At 38.3% G+C, this 14,526-nt stretch overlaps 1 protein-coding gene across 2 annotated transcripts in view; it reads left to right on the forward strand.

Annotated features, from left to right (window-relative positions):
* SGCG (sarcoglycan gamma) overlaps positions 1-14,526 on the forward strand; it is a 96,481-nt gene that overhangs the window by 69,708 nt on the left and 12,247 nt on the right. For both annotated transcript variants that reach the window (XM_010379607.2, XM_010379614.2), the window contains exon 6: positions 3,738-3,810. In XM_010379607.2, coding sequence (XP_010377909.1) covers positions 3,738-3,810 — 73 coding nt within the window. The remainder of the gene's footprint in view (positions 1-3,737; positions 3,811-14,526) is intronic.

The following is a 14,526-nucleotide window of genomic DNA, read 5'->3' on the forward strand; positions in this document are numbered from 1 at the left end:
CATTAGAAGGTAAGTAATTGGCACGCATTTAAAAACTAATTACCGAGTTTTACTACCCTGGAAAATAGTGCCACTGAAACTCTTTGAATAAATTCAGCTATTGGGAAAGACAATTGAAGCTGCTGTGAAAGTTGATTGTATGAATTGGGTCATGTTGTCATACCCAAGCAAATCGAGGGGCTGGGGGGAAAGCACTCAGGGCACGTAGCACCTTTTTCAAGAACTGAATTTTCCTCAAGCCTAGCCGCTGAAATGGCCTGCTGTCACCCTAAGACCGGTGTTACCTAGTAAATGCTGAAACGACCTGCCATGACACCAACCGGTGTTCTACCTGCTGCCCTCACTCACCAATCAGAGCTTGCCAGCTCCCAGAAGCTTCTCTAGTGCCAGTGAGCCTTCTTTCAAAACAATACATAACATTTCTTTCTTTTTTTTTTTGAGATGGAGTCTCACTTTCTTGCCCAGGCTAGAGGGCAATGGTAGGATCTTGGCTCAACGCAACCTCCACCTCCCAGGTTCAAATGATTCTCATGCCTCAGCCTCCCGAATAGCTGGGATTACAGGAGTGCGCCACCACACCTGGCTAATTTTTGTATTTTTAGTAGAAACGGGGTTTGATCATGTTGGCCAGGCTGGTTTCGAACTCCTGACCTCAAGTGATCTGCCCGCCTTGGCCTCCCGAAGTGCTGGGATTACCGACATGAGCCACTGCACCTGCCCACATTTCTCTTTCTAATAAAACTCCCAACTTTTTCTTTGTTCTTTGGAGATATGCCCCAAATTGCAGTTCTGTGATTTCCCCAAAAATCATTTAATTTAGAGATTTATCTCTGTATTTATTTTGACCCAACACTGTGCTCAAATAAAAATTGCCTATGAAAGTGGAATAGATTGCAGTCTCTAGTTTTGTTTTACAAGGGTATGTGTTATAGAAAGTAAAATGTGTTGCTTTTTTCTCATTCATAATATCATCTTGTTTATATAAAAATGGAGAAAATAATTACAGAAAATTTTATGCCCACATTCCTTTTGTTTCTATATCTTTAGTTATGGAAAGAAATCATTATTTTTTGATGATTCATAAAGCTCATTCTAGGTTCGTGATAACAAAGCATTACTTGGGTTTCAAACAATGCTACATAAACCACAGTAAATATACTTACATAAAACTAAGCGTAGTTGTCTGCATGTCTTCTTGAGAATTGACTTGAGGTGTATTAAAATTTACATTTTCTTTTATATTTTGCAAATCAGAAGAAGCAAGGAGGAAAGAAAAGGATAAAATGAATACATATTATTTTACAGATTACTATGTTAAATTATTTTCCTCTGTATGCCAAGCAGGAAATGTTGTCAATACATCAACAAACCAGATATTATACTCTAAAATTTGACTGCACCATTTATTGTGGAAACGCCAGTGCTTGGTATAGCCTAACTTTACATAATGATCTCCATTATCATTTAGGTTTGCTTAAGTGGTATTTTAAGAAAATGTGACTTGTTACAGCATGTATGAGGATCTATTTATCATCTGAGTAGAATTTACATAAATTATAATTTTCATGAAACATTAACCTTCACTTATGTGTGTTCCTTTATTTCAGTTGATTATAGTTTTTATGTAAATCATCCTACTAAATCCATTTGTAATTTTAAAATTTCGCTTTGTTCTGATTTAAGTCTGTTTTGCTTTTGTGCCACAAGCTATTATTTCTTGGATAAGGGCTTTTTTCCAGTGTGGGTTTTTATCATATCTTCATATTTAAATAAAATTACTAGGGAAGTAGTAATTATAATAACAAAGCTAATACAGCCAGTAATACTGTGAAGAAAATGTGAAGGTACTATGAACCATAGGACTGGCCGGGTGCGGTGGCTCGCGCCTATAATCCCAGCACTTTAGGAAGGCCGAGGCGGACAGATCACCGGAGGTCAGGTGTTTGAGACCAGACTGGCCAACATGGTGAAACCCTGTCTCTATTAAAAATACAAAATATTAGCTGGGTGTGGTGGTGGGCACGCATAGTCCCAGCTACTCAGGAGGCTGAGGCAGGAGAATTGCTTGAGCCTGGGAGGCGGAGATTGCAGTGAGCAGAGATCGTGCCACTGCACTCCAGCCTGAATGACAGAGTGAGACTCCATCTTAAAAAGAAATAAAAATAAAAATAAAAAATTAGTAAGAGCTGCTCAAAAGATGTTTTGCCCAGGATGAGGATTTCTCAACACAGAGGCTGGGAAACTTTTACCCAGGCAATTTTTCTTCAGTGTCCAATATTGAAACTAGTACAAGAGTTGATTTCAAAATAAACATTTTAGTTGTTTCATTATAGAAGCTCCTCAACTTGCAGTGGCTTGCCTGCTACAAAGCCATGGCAAGTTGGGGACCCTCTGTATTTCCTAAAGAGGAAAGTGCACAGCCTAAGGATGAATCCTGAGATTCATGTGGAACCACAAGGGAGAGAAAAACGCTTTGCAAGTGGCAGCCACAGCCTCTTAAGCCAAGGGTAGGGCCTGAGCCAGGGGTGGGACCCTAGGCAGGGCAGGGCCCAAGATAGGCATGAGCAACCTGGGGAAGTCATGATGAGCATATATACGCAATGTGGTGCTTGGTGCTGCTTATATCTGTGAATATGCCCATGAAATTCAAGAGGATATAGATTTAAATATAATGTGAAAGATACGTTTGTATTCCATATAGAATTCGTTGCTTCCAGTGAATTGGATTATTTGTTTATTCCTGGACACTCAGCACATTTTCCTGCCCCTGGACTGCTGCTGTTTTTGAAATTCTTGCTCACAATCTCCATATGCTCATAGAAGTTTATTTATTTTAAGGTTCAGACCCACTTCACTTTCTTATATAGTCATCCCTGATACCTTAAAGTAATTCTTCCCCCTTGATGACCCTCCGGATAATTTTGTTGCACTTTGCTACTGGCACATTACTTTCTATCACATATTGTTATTTATGTATGAAAACCCCTATAGCATATAGATTAAATGTGTGGGCTCTGAATTCAAAATACAGCCTTGCCACTTCTCACCTGTGGAACCCTAGGCAAGTTAACCTTTCTCTTCCTCAGCTTCCTCATGGGTACAATGGGAAAATATTACCTGCATTGTAGGGGTCTGATTGTTAAACAAGTTAGGATACATCGAAGAGCATGTCACTTTCACCTGTGTTTCTCTGCACCCCAGCTGACACAAGGCCTTGCATATAATTAGGTTCTCAGACTCATGAAACAACTGGGAACATACTGATTCCTAGGGATTAGAAGGTTCATTTTAAATATTTAAAGCTTGTAATTTTTCTGTAAATATCCTGAGTGCCTTAGAAACAAGTAACACAAGATACAATTTTTGCACATAAAATCTAGAGAATTAGTTAAATTATTATTACTTAAAATATATGGATGTATGCAACTTTCAGAAGGACTTTTTTTTCTTCTTTGATTTGAAGACTAATACTGCTTTCTAGTTTTAAAACAAGCCTGCTAATTTGTAATTGCTTTGAAAAACATATTTTGTTTATGGGAACATAATGAAATTGTGATAGCCTCAGTAAAGTGGGGAAGCAGTTGGGCCTATTTTTCCACCCGTAACTCAAACATCTGCAAAACTTCTGCAACAAAGAACAAAATCCATATGTTCTTTAATATCTAGGCTAAATGTTTATTTTGTCTGGTGCCACTTGTTTTACTTCTGCTCCTGATACATCTTTGTTTTTTGTTTAGGACCTGAAGGGGCTCTTTTCGAACATTCAGTGGAGACACCCCTTGTCAGAGCCGACCCATTTCAAGACCTTAGGTAAGAATTTTTGTTCAAATATTAACAACCTCTCCTGTAGAAGAGAAGGGGGTGTGTGCTAGAATAGTATGTTAGCAGTGACTACGACCTGTTTCTTATTTCATCCGTTGCCTTTATTTTCAAGACTTTCTGCTTATAACTAGATAGTATTTATTAAAATCCAAAGGAGGTCAAAAAGTCCTACTGACTCCACACTTGGTGCCTCTTCACAGCCTCCTCCTTCCTCCTGCTTCCTCCTCTCCAGTCTGCCTCTCACGCTGGTATCAAAATGAGTTTGCTAAATGCAAGCTGGTTTAAATGCTTCTTTGCTTCCACATCACATCAGCCATAGGAAAATCCTAAGTGCTCCACTGGGCACTCCCAGCCCTTCATAGTCTGGGCTGTGACCGGTGGGACCTCCTCCCCTACCCTGCCACCCAGACACGAGTGACTGCCATATCCTATCCTCGCCGACTGTCCCACACCATCCCCTTGTTCTTTTGCACTGACTGCTGCATCTTCCTGGGGTGCCCCTTCCCCGAGGAGACCTCATGAATCTCTGTTCACCCCTCAAGTGTTCATTGAGATGCTTCAGGTTTACGATTCATATATTTTACAAACCTATTCTTTTCCCCTGAAAAGGGTCAGCATAAGTTTCCTGAAGTGTTTTCAATTCTTAACACAAAGCGTGTGCATATATATATTATATTATCCATCTCTACACTATCTGCCAACAAGGCAAAACCTGTGAACCTTTTAGTGGAAAAGAAAGGTGCCCTATGTGGCTGTGAAATGTGCAAAAGGCACTCTTGAAAATGTCACTTTACTTTAAATTTGTAAAAGATATATGCACTATTAGTAGCAAAAATAACATTATAAAAACCTAGTGCATGATAAATCCATATTTGCAAAATAGTTGGAAACATTTGGTGTATCTCTGTTTTAATTCGTAGTAACATGCACACAACATAAAATTCACCATCTTAGCCATTTTTAGTGTACACTTCAGTAGTCTTAAGTACATTCATATTACTTCATAGTCATCACCACCATCCATCTCCAGAACTCTTTTTATCTCACAAAACTGAAACCCTGTATCCATTTAACAAGTCCCCACTCCCTGCTCCCGGTCACCCCTGGCACTCACCATTCTACTTTCTGTCTCTGTGGATGTGACTAATCTGGGTGCCTCATATGAGTGAAATTATACAGTTTGTTTCCTTTTGTGCCTAGTTTATCAGACTTAGCATACTTTCCTCGCCCTTTGCTATGTCTGTACATTATATCCTGAATATGTAAAAATCACCCAGTTCCATACATAAATTCATTCTTTTTTACAGAATCTTTGTGTCTATGTGTATTTCATCTTACCACTAGGCTACTGAATGTCATTTACACCTAAAACTATTCATTCCAATAACATATCTGTATTTTATAACAAAACCAAATTATATTTTAGATGGTCTTAAAGTTCATGCTACCACTTAAAATCACATTTAGAATTTAAACTTGAAGTGAATGCAGGGCAATTAATCTATTTTAATAAATTATGTATAATAGGGAATACGAAGTACAGTAGGAATCCCAGCTTTACACAGACAAGCCTGTTGACCATGGCCAAACTAACCTTTCCAGACTATTTTTTCTCATATTAAACATTACTGATAGTAATCCCCACCTTAGAGTATTCTAGAAAAAATTTAATAAGATATTATGTTAAAAGCATTTTGTAAACTGGAAAGTCAAACACAGACAATCTTTTTTTGTTTGGTTTTTCTTTGAGACAGAGTTTTGCTCTTGTTGCCTAAGCTGGAGTGCAAGGGAGCAATCTCAGCTCACTGCAACCTCTGCCTCACAGGTTCAAGCGATTCTCCTGCCTCAGCCTTCCGAGTAGCTGGCATTACGGGTGCCCACCACCACACCCGGCTACATTTTGTATTTTTAGTAGAGACAGGGTTTCACTATGTTGGCCAGGCTGGTCTCGAACTCCTGACCTCAGGTGATCCTCCCACCTTGGCCTCCCAAAGCGCTGGGATTATAGGCATGAGTCACCACGCCTGGTCGACAATCACTTTTTAAATTGTTATTATACAGCTGGGCATGGGCCTGTAATCCCAGCTACTCAGAAGGCTGAGGCACAAAAATTGCTTGAACCTGGGAGGCAGAGGTTGCAGTGAGCCAAGACCATACCACTGCACTTCAGCCTGGGTGACAGAGCCAGACTCCGTCTCAAAGAAAAAAAAAAATTGTTATTATGCTACACAGATATTCACACTAAATAATATAGGACAGGAAAAGCAGCATTTTTATATATGCAATGTCCAGTTAAATATTCATCAAAAGCAAATAGGAATTCAATTTATCTTATCCGCAAAGCAAACATTTGTAACATAAAAATAAATTGTGACTATAATTACATTATGACAAGGTTTGTTAATTTTGAAAATGGATCAAAAGATTAACATTAAAGAATTTTTGTAGAGAAGAAAAACATTTTACTTTCCCAGGTTAGAAACATGATTCAAATCCGTGGAAATAATTCTATTAAAGCCATTTTGCAATTATAAAATAATATAGATTGTAGAAAACCAAAACACTTTTAAAGTAAATGTCAATTTTAAAAAGTATATAGATCTCAATTAAATAATTCATCTCATGTTATCCCATTAAGACATAAATCTTCTCACTGCATATACAGCGGGCTCTTACTGAAAAAGAAACGGCACAAGAGTATTCTTTTGCTTTTTAAAAGGCGGTACTGAGGGAGGATTGAGCAACTCGAGTGTTAAAACCAAGGCAATTGAAAAATAACAAAACTGCAAGGAAACGCTTGAGCAGTGTGCTGAGGATGGGAGGCGGGAACTAAATTCACTGAATGCTTTCGACCGCCAGGAACTGTGCTCAGTGCTGTCACAGAATTTGTTTCATTTAATTATGAAGTAATTGGCAATTTTATCCCCATTTTTAAAGGCAAAAACTCTGATCTAGATAGTTTCACCTTGTAAGTCACAAAACTAAAAAGGTAGCCACTCATAATCAAATCCAGCTTTGACTCCAGGGCCCGTGTACATCCAGTTTGCTGTCTCCACCACCCAGAGGATCCTCCAGTGATTGATTCTTTGATTTATGCCGAGATGCGTCTGACTGATTATATGATGGTCATATCTTCTTCTTCTGCAACTTCTTGCCATAAACTGTGTTTCACTTTTTATTTCTGGTTCCAGCAGCATTACTATTCCTGGTTTGATTACAGTAAAAAGATTCTGGAATATCCTAGTTGGCATATATATATATTTTTTTTTTTTTTTTTTTTTTTTTTTTTTTTTAGACGGAGTCTCACTCTGTCCCCAGGCTGGAGCGCAGTGGCATGATCTTGGCTCACTGCAAGCTCTGCCTCCCAAGTTCACGCCATTTTCCTGCCTCAGCCTCCCGAGTAGCTGGTACTACAGGCGCCACCACCACGCCCGGCTAATTTTTTGTATTTTTGGTAGAGACGGGGTTTCACCGTGTTAACCAGGATGGTCTCGATCTCCTGACCTCGTGATCCGCCCGCCTCAGCCTCCCAAAGTGCTGGGATTACAGGCGTGAGCCACCACGCCCGGCCTTAGGTTCACATTTCTTATGGCAAAATCATTTGCAAGGAAAGTATGAACGCTGACAAACTACCTTAAAGCAACCTTGCATTCACACATGATGTAATTCATTCTTTTTAAAAAATTCAGCAAAAGTGTATTAAAGTGTTTATGTGCCAGATATAAAAGGCATGGTCCTTGACCTCAATAAGTTTACAGTCTATTGAGAAAAGAAACATGCAAACAAGTTAGAACAGTATATTTAATTGCTATGATAAAAGTACAACTTCTATTGGAGGCATAGGCAAGTCAATATAATCTTCCCAGGGATGATAGCTGGGATGGTGCCACAGAGAAGGGAGGGTTTGAATACTGTGTAACACCATAAGGATGTGATGTCAATTACATGAGTTATTATTTCCATGTTTGTTCATTTTACTTATCTAAGGAAGACACACATATACTACTATGTGGTTGGAAACATTTGCCCCTGTTGCAAGCACTTGTAAATATGAAAGTTTACTTAGTAAGTGTTTATAAATACTAAGCTCAATTAGAAACCAAGAAAGGGTAATTCCCAGGTCCCAACACCCTGGCTGAGAAACCTCCAAGCAATTCTTCAGTGTTCATGAAACACCCTGGCTGAGAAACCTCCAAAATCCTGGCCTCCGGTGAATCAGGTTATTTCACACAATATGCCCATCAGCCCAACGATGTCACAAGAAAGATTGCTATCTTAGGCCATGGGTTGAAAAATTACCCACAAGAAATCATGACGTGTAAGCCTTTGCCTGGCCGAGGTAGGAGAAGCAAACGTATACTACTTCGTGGTATAGGAACTCCAAGGTGGAGACTTAACAGTAAAAACTGCACCAATGTCTGTGAAACCCATAGAACCATTTGAAAACAGAGAGAAACTGCATTGAAGATGTTATCCCACCACGCATGACAGAAAGACACCTAAGGAAAACAGCCCCTGCTGAGGACTAGCTCACTAAAAAGAAGAGGAGGCCGGGCGCGGTGGCTCACGCCTGGAATCCCAGCACTTTGGGAGGCCGAGGCGGCCGGATCACAAGGTCAGGAGATCGAGACCCTCCTGGCTAACACGGTGAAACCCCGTCTCTACTAAAAATACAAAATAACTAGCCAGGTGTGGTGGCGGGCGCCTGTAGTCCCAGCTACTCTACTCAGGAGACTGAGGCAGGAGAATGGCGTGAACCTGGGAGGCGGAGCTTGCAGTGAGCCGAGATCATGCCACCCACTCCAGCCTGGGCGACAGAGTAAGACTCTGTCTCAAAAAAAAAAAAAAAAAAAAAAAAAGGAGTTGAAGTACCATAGAGACGAATTAGAATTAGCAGCTGCTACAAATAACCTTCTGGAACTGTTATGTCATAGAGCTAAGCAAAGAGATTTTGAGAACAAGTATAAATAAAATGCTCAAATGAGGAAAAAAATGAATAGAAATGTAATGTAAGACAAAGACAAGATGGTATGAAAATGGCAGATTTGGGAAATAACAAAATAGAAATTATAGAAATGAGACATGAAGTAATTAAAATAAAATCACTGGCTCCCAGAACTCTGTTTCTCATACCATCCTCCATACCATCCTCCAAGGAACCAGGATTTCTTGGAGAAGTGGTTGATCCCAGGGCTGGACCAGGGAATGATCAACATGGGGCTTGGAGCAACCTAAAGTTCCAGGAAATGCTAACTAAAAGAAAGTAGGCATAATGATATTAATAGCAGACAGAATCAAAATTAGGAAAGAAATAGCATTAATAAGAATCAATGGGGTCCAACGCGGTGGCTCACACCTGTAATCCCAGCACTTTGGGAGGCCGAGGCAGGTGGATCACCTGAGGTCAGGAGTTTGAGACCAGCCTGGCCAACATGGTGAAACTCTGTCTCTACTAAAAATACAAAAATTAGCCAGGTGTAGTGGTGCACACCTGTAATCCCAGCTACTTGGGAGGCTGAGGCAGAAGAATTCGCTTGAACTCAGGAGGCAGAGGTTGCAGTGAGCCAAGATCACACCACTGCACTCCAGCCTGGGCAACAGAGCAAGACTCTATCTCAAAAAAAAAAAAAAAAAAAGAATCAATGAGAACACTACTTGATAATAAAAGGAAATATTTACCAAGTCAGTTTAGCAATGATGATCTTTTATGGTTTCAGTAACATAAATCATTTTGAAATAAAATTATTTTCATTACTTTTTAAAACGTATCTATGGAATCTAAGAAGCATGGAGATTTGATACCCACCGTAAAAGAACTGAAAAACATACAAACAAGCTCTTCTTATGGAGTCAGAAAAGTTTTCTTTTTGCCCTTGACTTAATATTTCCAGTTCACTTACCCACAGTTTTTTCCTAATATACACTACTTAGTGATTGACAGTATTTCATTGATCACTGTATCCTATTTCTCCACAAGAGATATATATATATAATTATATACATAATTACTTCTAGTGACTATAGAATTTTTAAAATTTCTTTCAGATAGAGTCATAATTTAAGGAGAAAACAAGTGACCAGAACAGTATAGCTGTAGTCACCCTACAGTGCTATAGCACACTAGAACTTGTTCTTCCTATGTAAGTTGTCATTTTGCATCTATTAGCCAGCCCCTCCCTATCCTCTCCTCCTCCCATTATTGTATATTTTCAAATAACTGAAAGAGAAAATTTCAGATGTTCACAACATAAAGAAATGTAAGTGATGAATATGCCAATTACTCTGATTTGATTACTACATATTGTATATATGTATCAAAATATCACACTGTACTCCATAAATAGGTACATTTATTACATATCAATTAAAAATAAGTTTTAAAAATGAAAAAATCAATATAATAAGATTTTTGAGAGTAACAAAAGTAAAATTGTATAAAAGTACATCTCAATGAATGGTTGGAACTTTTTAGAAACTATTTGATAGATCTGCTAGTAAATATAACTTATTAATAGAGGAGTCAAGATTAGGCATCAATATCTTTCCTGTTTTTTAAGTAGATGTCTCAAGGAGCCTGTTCACATAAGTAAGTAGATATGAATCAAAAAGTTTTATTTTTTAAAAAGTCACTCAACGTTCTGAACTCTTCCGTAAATATACACCATTAAAAGTTATTTGTAATGACTGTCAGCAACAATTCATTAGGTCTTTCTTCAGTTTTTGTTGAAAGTAAAGAATTGGAAACTGTAACTGGCCGAATGATTACCTCTGTAATCACTGTAGCCACTCCATTTGTCCATTCTGTCACCAGTTTTTACATTTTCCCTTGCACATTACCCCTGCAAATATTTCTACCCCAGGGTAATATATCACAATCGATTCAGATTGAATGAGCATGTCTTTCCTTATGAAGTGGGAGAAGGAGACTGTTAAGAAAGATCTGGCAACAGTCCTCTTCTGCCCCGATGAGGTCAGTGGGACTGGATGTGCCCTCTCTGGTAACCAGAAGAACACTTGACAAATATATGAAACAACTGCTTTGAGACGCTGGATAACAGGAAGTGCAAAACAAGATAGAAACTACTGAGGTGAGCCCTACACTTGCCTGAGCTCTCTGCCCCCAGGCTTGTTCAGAATCAGAGCACAGGGAGGGGGAATCCAGTCAGTGCACGGGAATCTCTGGGAGTGGAGGAGAAAGAGATTCGAGAGTGGGGAGTCTGTGGGGCAGAGGACCAGAGAAGAGGGCATGTGCCGGGAAACAGCCCCAGAAATCGCATGCAGGTTCCCAGGTGTGCACGTATCAGAGGTTTTTCAACTACTCCCCTATATGTAAGCACCTGATTTATTTACAGTTCTCTTGTGCAGGTATTTTTTCATATTGTTGGAGATACAGCTTCATGATGAATTCCTGGAAGAGGAATCCGTGGGTGAAAAACATAAATGCTTATATTGTTTACTCAGATAATGCCAAATTCCCCTTCCAGTGACTTTCCGCTCCATTGGGGTGTGCCAATTTGCACACTAGCATTGATACGATAAAACCTATTTTCCTTTCCCCATAGCTGCCAACACAATGTGTTTTAAAATATTTTAAGTTTTGCCAATCTGATAGATTAGAAATTATATCTCAAAATGGTTTACATTTCTCTTAATATGAGTGGGGTGGAGCAACTTTTCATATGTTTGAAGGCCATTTTTATATTCCTTTCTGTGAATTATTTATCTTTTTCTACTTTTTAAAAAATATTTTTCCTCTCAATTTTTAAGACTTCTTTCAATATTGGGGGTATGAGCCCTTCATCCCTGATATATGTTTTAAATAATTTTTCCCAGCTTCAGTTGGTTTTTGATTTATTGTACTTTATGCTGTGCAGACTTTTTAATGCTTACATACTCATGTTTATTAATCTTTTTTATTGTATCTGGATTTTAAGTTTGAATTTAATATGTTTCTTGCATGGTTTTATCTTTTACGTTAGACCTCTGATCCACTCAGAGTTTATTACTGTGTGAGGTGTGATGTATAAGGTGTGAGGTCTGATTCTAATTTTATCTTTTCCAATTGGCCAACCAGATGTGCCAGCAACTAGATTATTTATTTAAAACTCTACTTTTTCCCCTATGATTTGAAATACAACCTTTACCACTAAATGTCCCTATGCACTTGGGGCTGTTCCTGCACTTGTTATTCTATTGCACCAGTTTCTCCATTCATGAGCCAGTACTGACTTTGTTAACTAAATAGGCTTTTTTTTTTTTTTTTTTTTTTTTGAGATGGAGTCTTGCTCTATTGTCCAGGCTGGAGTGCAGTGGTGTGATCTCAGCTCATTGCAGTCTCTGCCTCCCAGGTTCAAGTGATGCTCCTGCCTCAGCCTCCTGAGTAACTGGGATTACAGGAGACTTCCACCATGCATAGCTAATTTTTTTTTTTTTTTTTTTTTTTTTTGGGTAGAGACCAGGTTTCACCATGTTGGCCAGGCTGGTCTCGATCTCCTCGCCTCAGGTGATCCACCTGCCTCGGCCTGCCAAAGTGCTGGGATTACAGAGAAGATATTTTAATGTCTGGTAGGACTAGTTGTGCACACATGTGTGCACGTGCTCACACGCACGACTTTGTACATCATTGAACATTAGTCTGCCTATTCTTGCTTATGTATTTTTGCATATGAACTTGAGTATTAGCTTGTCTACTTCAAGAAAACTTATTTTTTATTAGGATTATATTAAGTTTATAAATTATCTTAGGGAAAACGGACAAATGACTGTGTTGAGTGATCTACCCAAGAACAAGGGGTGTCTTTCCGTTTGTTCAAAGCTACTTCTATACCTCTCAGGAGCATTGAGAAGTTTTCTTCATATATGTTTTCCACGTTTATTTGTTGCTGTTGTAAAGGAGGTTTATCATATCATCATGATTCCCTGTTATTGTTTTAGATATGAAGGCTATTCATTCCTGTGTGCTAATTTTATTTCCTTACTAAACCTTACTAAACCTTGTATTGTTCGCATCCATTTGATGATTGATTCACTGGGATTTTCCAGGTATACCATCAGATCATTTGCAAATAGATATAGTTTTACACCTTATTTTGCAAGTGTAATATCTAATCGATTTCTCTTGGCTAATGGGATTTCCTCATGTCCTCAATGCAATGTGAGAAAGAAATGGAGAAAGTAAGCATCCCTGTCTTTTTCCAGTCAAAGTGGAAATGCCTCTGGTATTTCTCCGTTAAGCAAAATGATGTGAATGTGTATTTTATAAAGAAAGCACATATCGATTTCTGTTTTGTGTTGAATAGGTATTGAAGTAATTACAGACGGTCTTTAGTAATTACAGAGATAGTCATGTATGTCTCTTAGATATATTAATATGGAGTATTACATTAATGGATTTTCTAATACTCAACCAATCTTGCATTCTGGGAATAAATCCTACTTTGGCCATGAAATATTATACACATAACTCATATTAGTCTGCATTTCTTTTTGGTCTTGCTCTGCTGTCTGCCCAGGCTGAAGTGTGGGAACAGGATCTCAGCTCACTGCAGCCTCCAGCTGTAGGTTTCAAGCGATTCTCTTACCTCAGCCTCCAAATAGCTAGGACTACAGGAATGCACTACAATAATAATTATTATTATTATACTATTTTGAGACAGGGTCTTGCTATGTTGCCCAATCTGGTCTTGAACTCCTGGCCTCAAGTGATCCTCCCACCTCACCTCCCAAAGTGCTGGGATTGCAGGTGTCAGCCACTGTTCCTGGCTATGCTATGATTAAAAAGTTTAAGTAACCCTGTTACTCTTGGTTCAAGAATTAGGAAGTTTTTCCTCATTTTCAATGTTCTGGAATAATTTGTGGAGTATTGGGATGTTCTGGTCTTTAAAGGTTTGATAGAATTTTCCCTGGAACCATATGGGCCTGATGAAAATTTGAAAGACAGTGTTTTAATATTAATAGTTTATTTCTTCTTTTATGGAAAATTGTGTTTAAGCTTTCTACCTTTAATGGGAGTTGATTTTGGCCAACTGTATTTCCCTAGGAAATTATTCACTTAATCTAAGTATTCAACTGTATTTGTATAGTGGTCTGAAAATAGTCTCATAGGAATTTTAAAATTCCTGTTGTTTTCATGGTTTTATACCGCTCATTGATAAAAATCAATGTCTCCAAATACAAGTGAAGCACTGAAGTGATCTAACACTGTGCGCAATCACATCCTTAGTTCCAAGTATGTATATTTTATTCATCACAAGTTAATATCTTAAGTTTTCTTAACTTGAACAATGAAAACAATTTATTCCTTCCGGTAACTGACAACTTATGGTGTGGCTTATTTTCCTTAATTCTAGCAATTCCAAGAAAAAGGAAAAAACTGCAAAATGTAAAAAAAAAAAAAAAAAAGTACATATCATCAATTCAACCACTGAAAACAGTTTGAGGATTGAAAGTTTCGTGCAATAACAGAAGAGCACAGTCAGTGCTCATACAAGAATTCACTGATGGCATCTTGGGCTCCTGAGCTGTAAAAGCTCTGTTAAATCCAGAATGTGAAGTACGTTATGTGAAAAGTCATACTGCAAATGTAAATGTATAGGTTGCCCTTTTCAAGAAGGACTTACAAATATATTCGTTCTAATTTTCTTTTAGCTAAAAGGAACTTTTTAAGACTTAATATTTTTTCTTAACAAACAGAAACTTCTAATT

This window comes from Rhinopithecus roxellana, chromosome 18 (genome assembly GCF_007565055.1).
Source record: "Rhinopithecus roxellana isolate Shanxi Qingling chromosome 18, ASM756505v1, whole genome shotgun sequence".
In the NCBI taxonomy this organism is placed as follows: Eukaryota; Metazoa; Chordata; class Mammalia; order Primates; family Cercopithecidae; genus Rhinopithecus; species Rhinopithecus roxellana.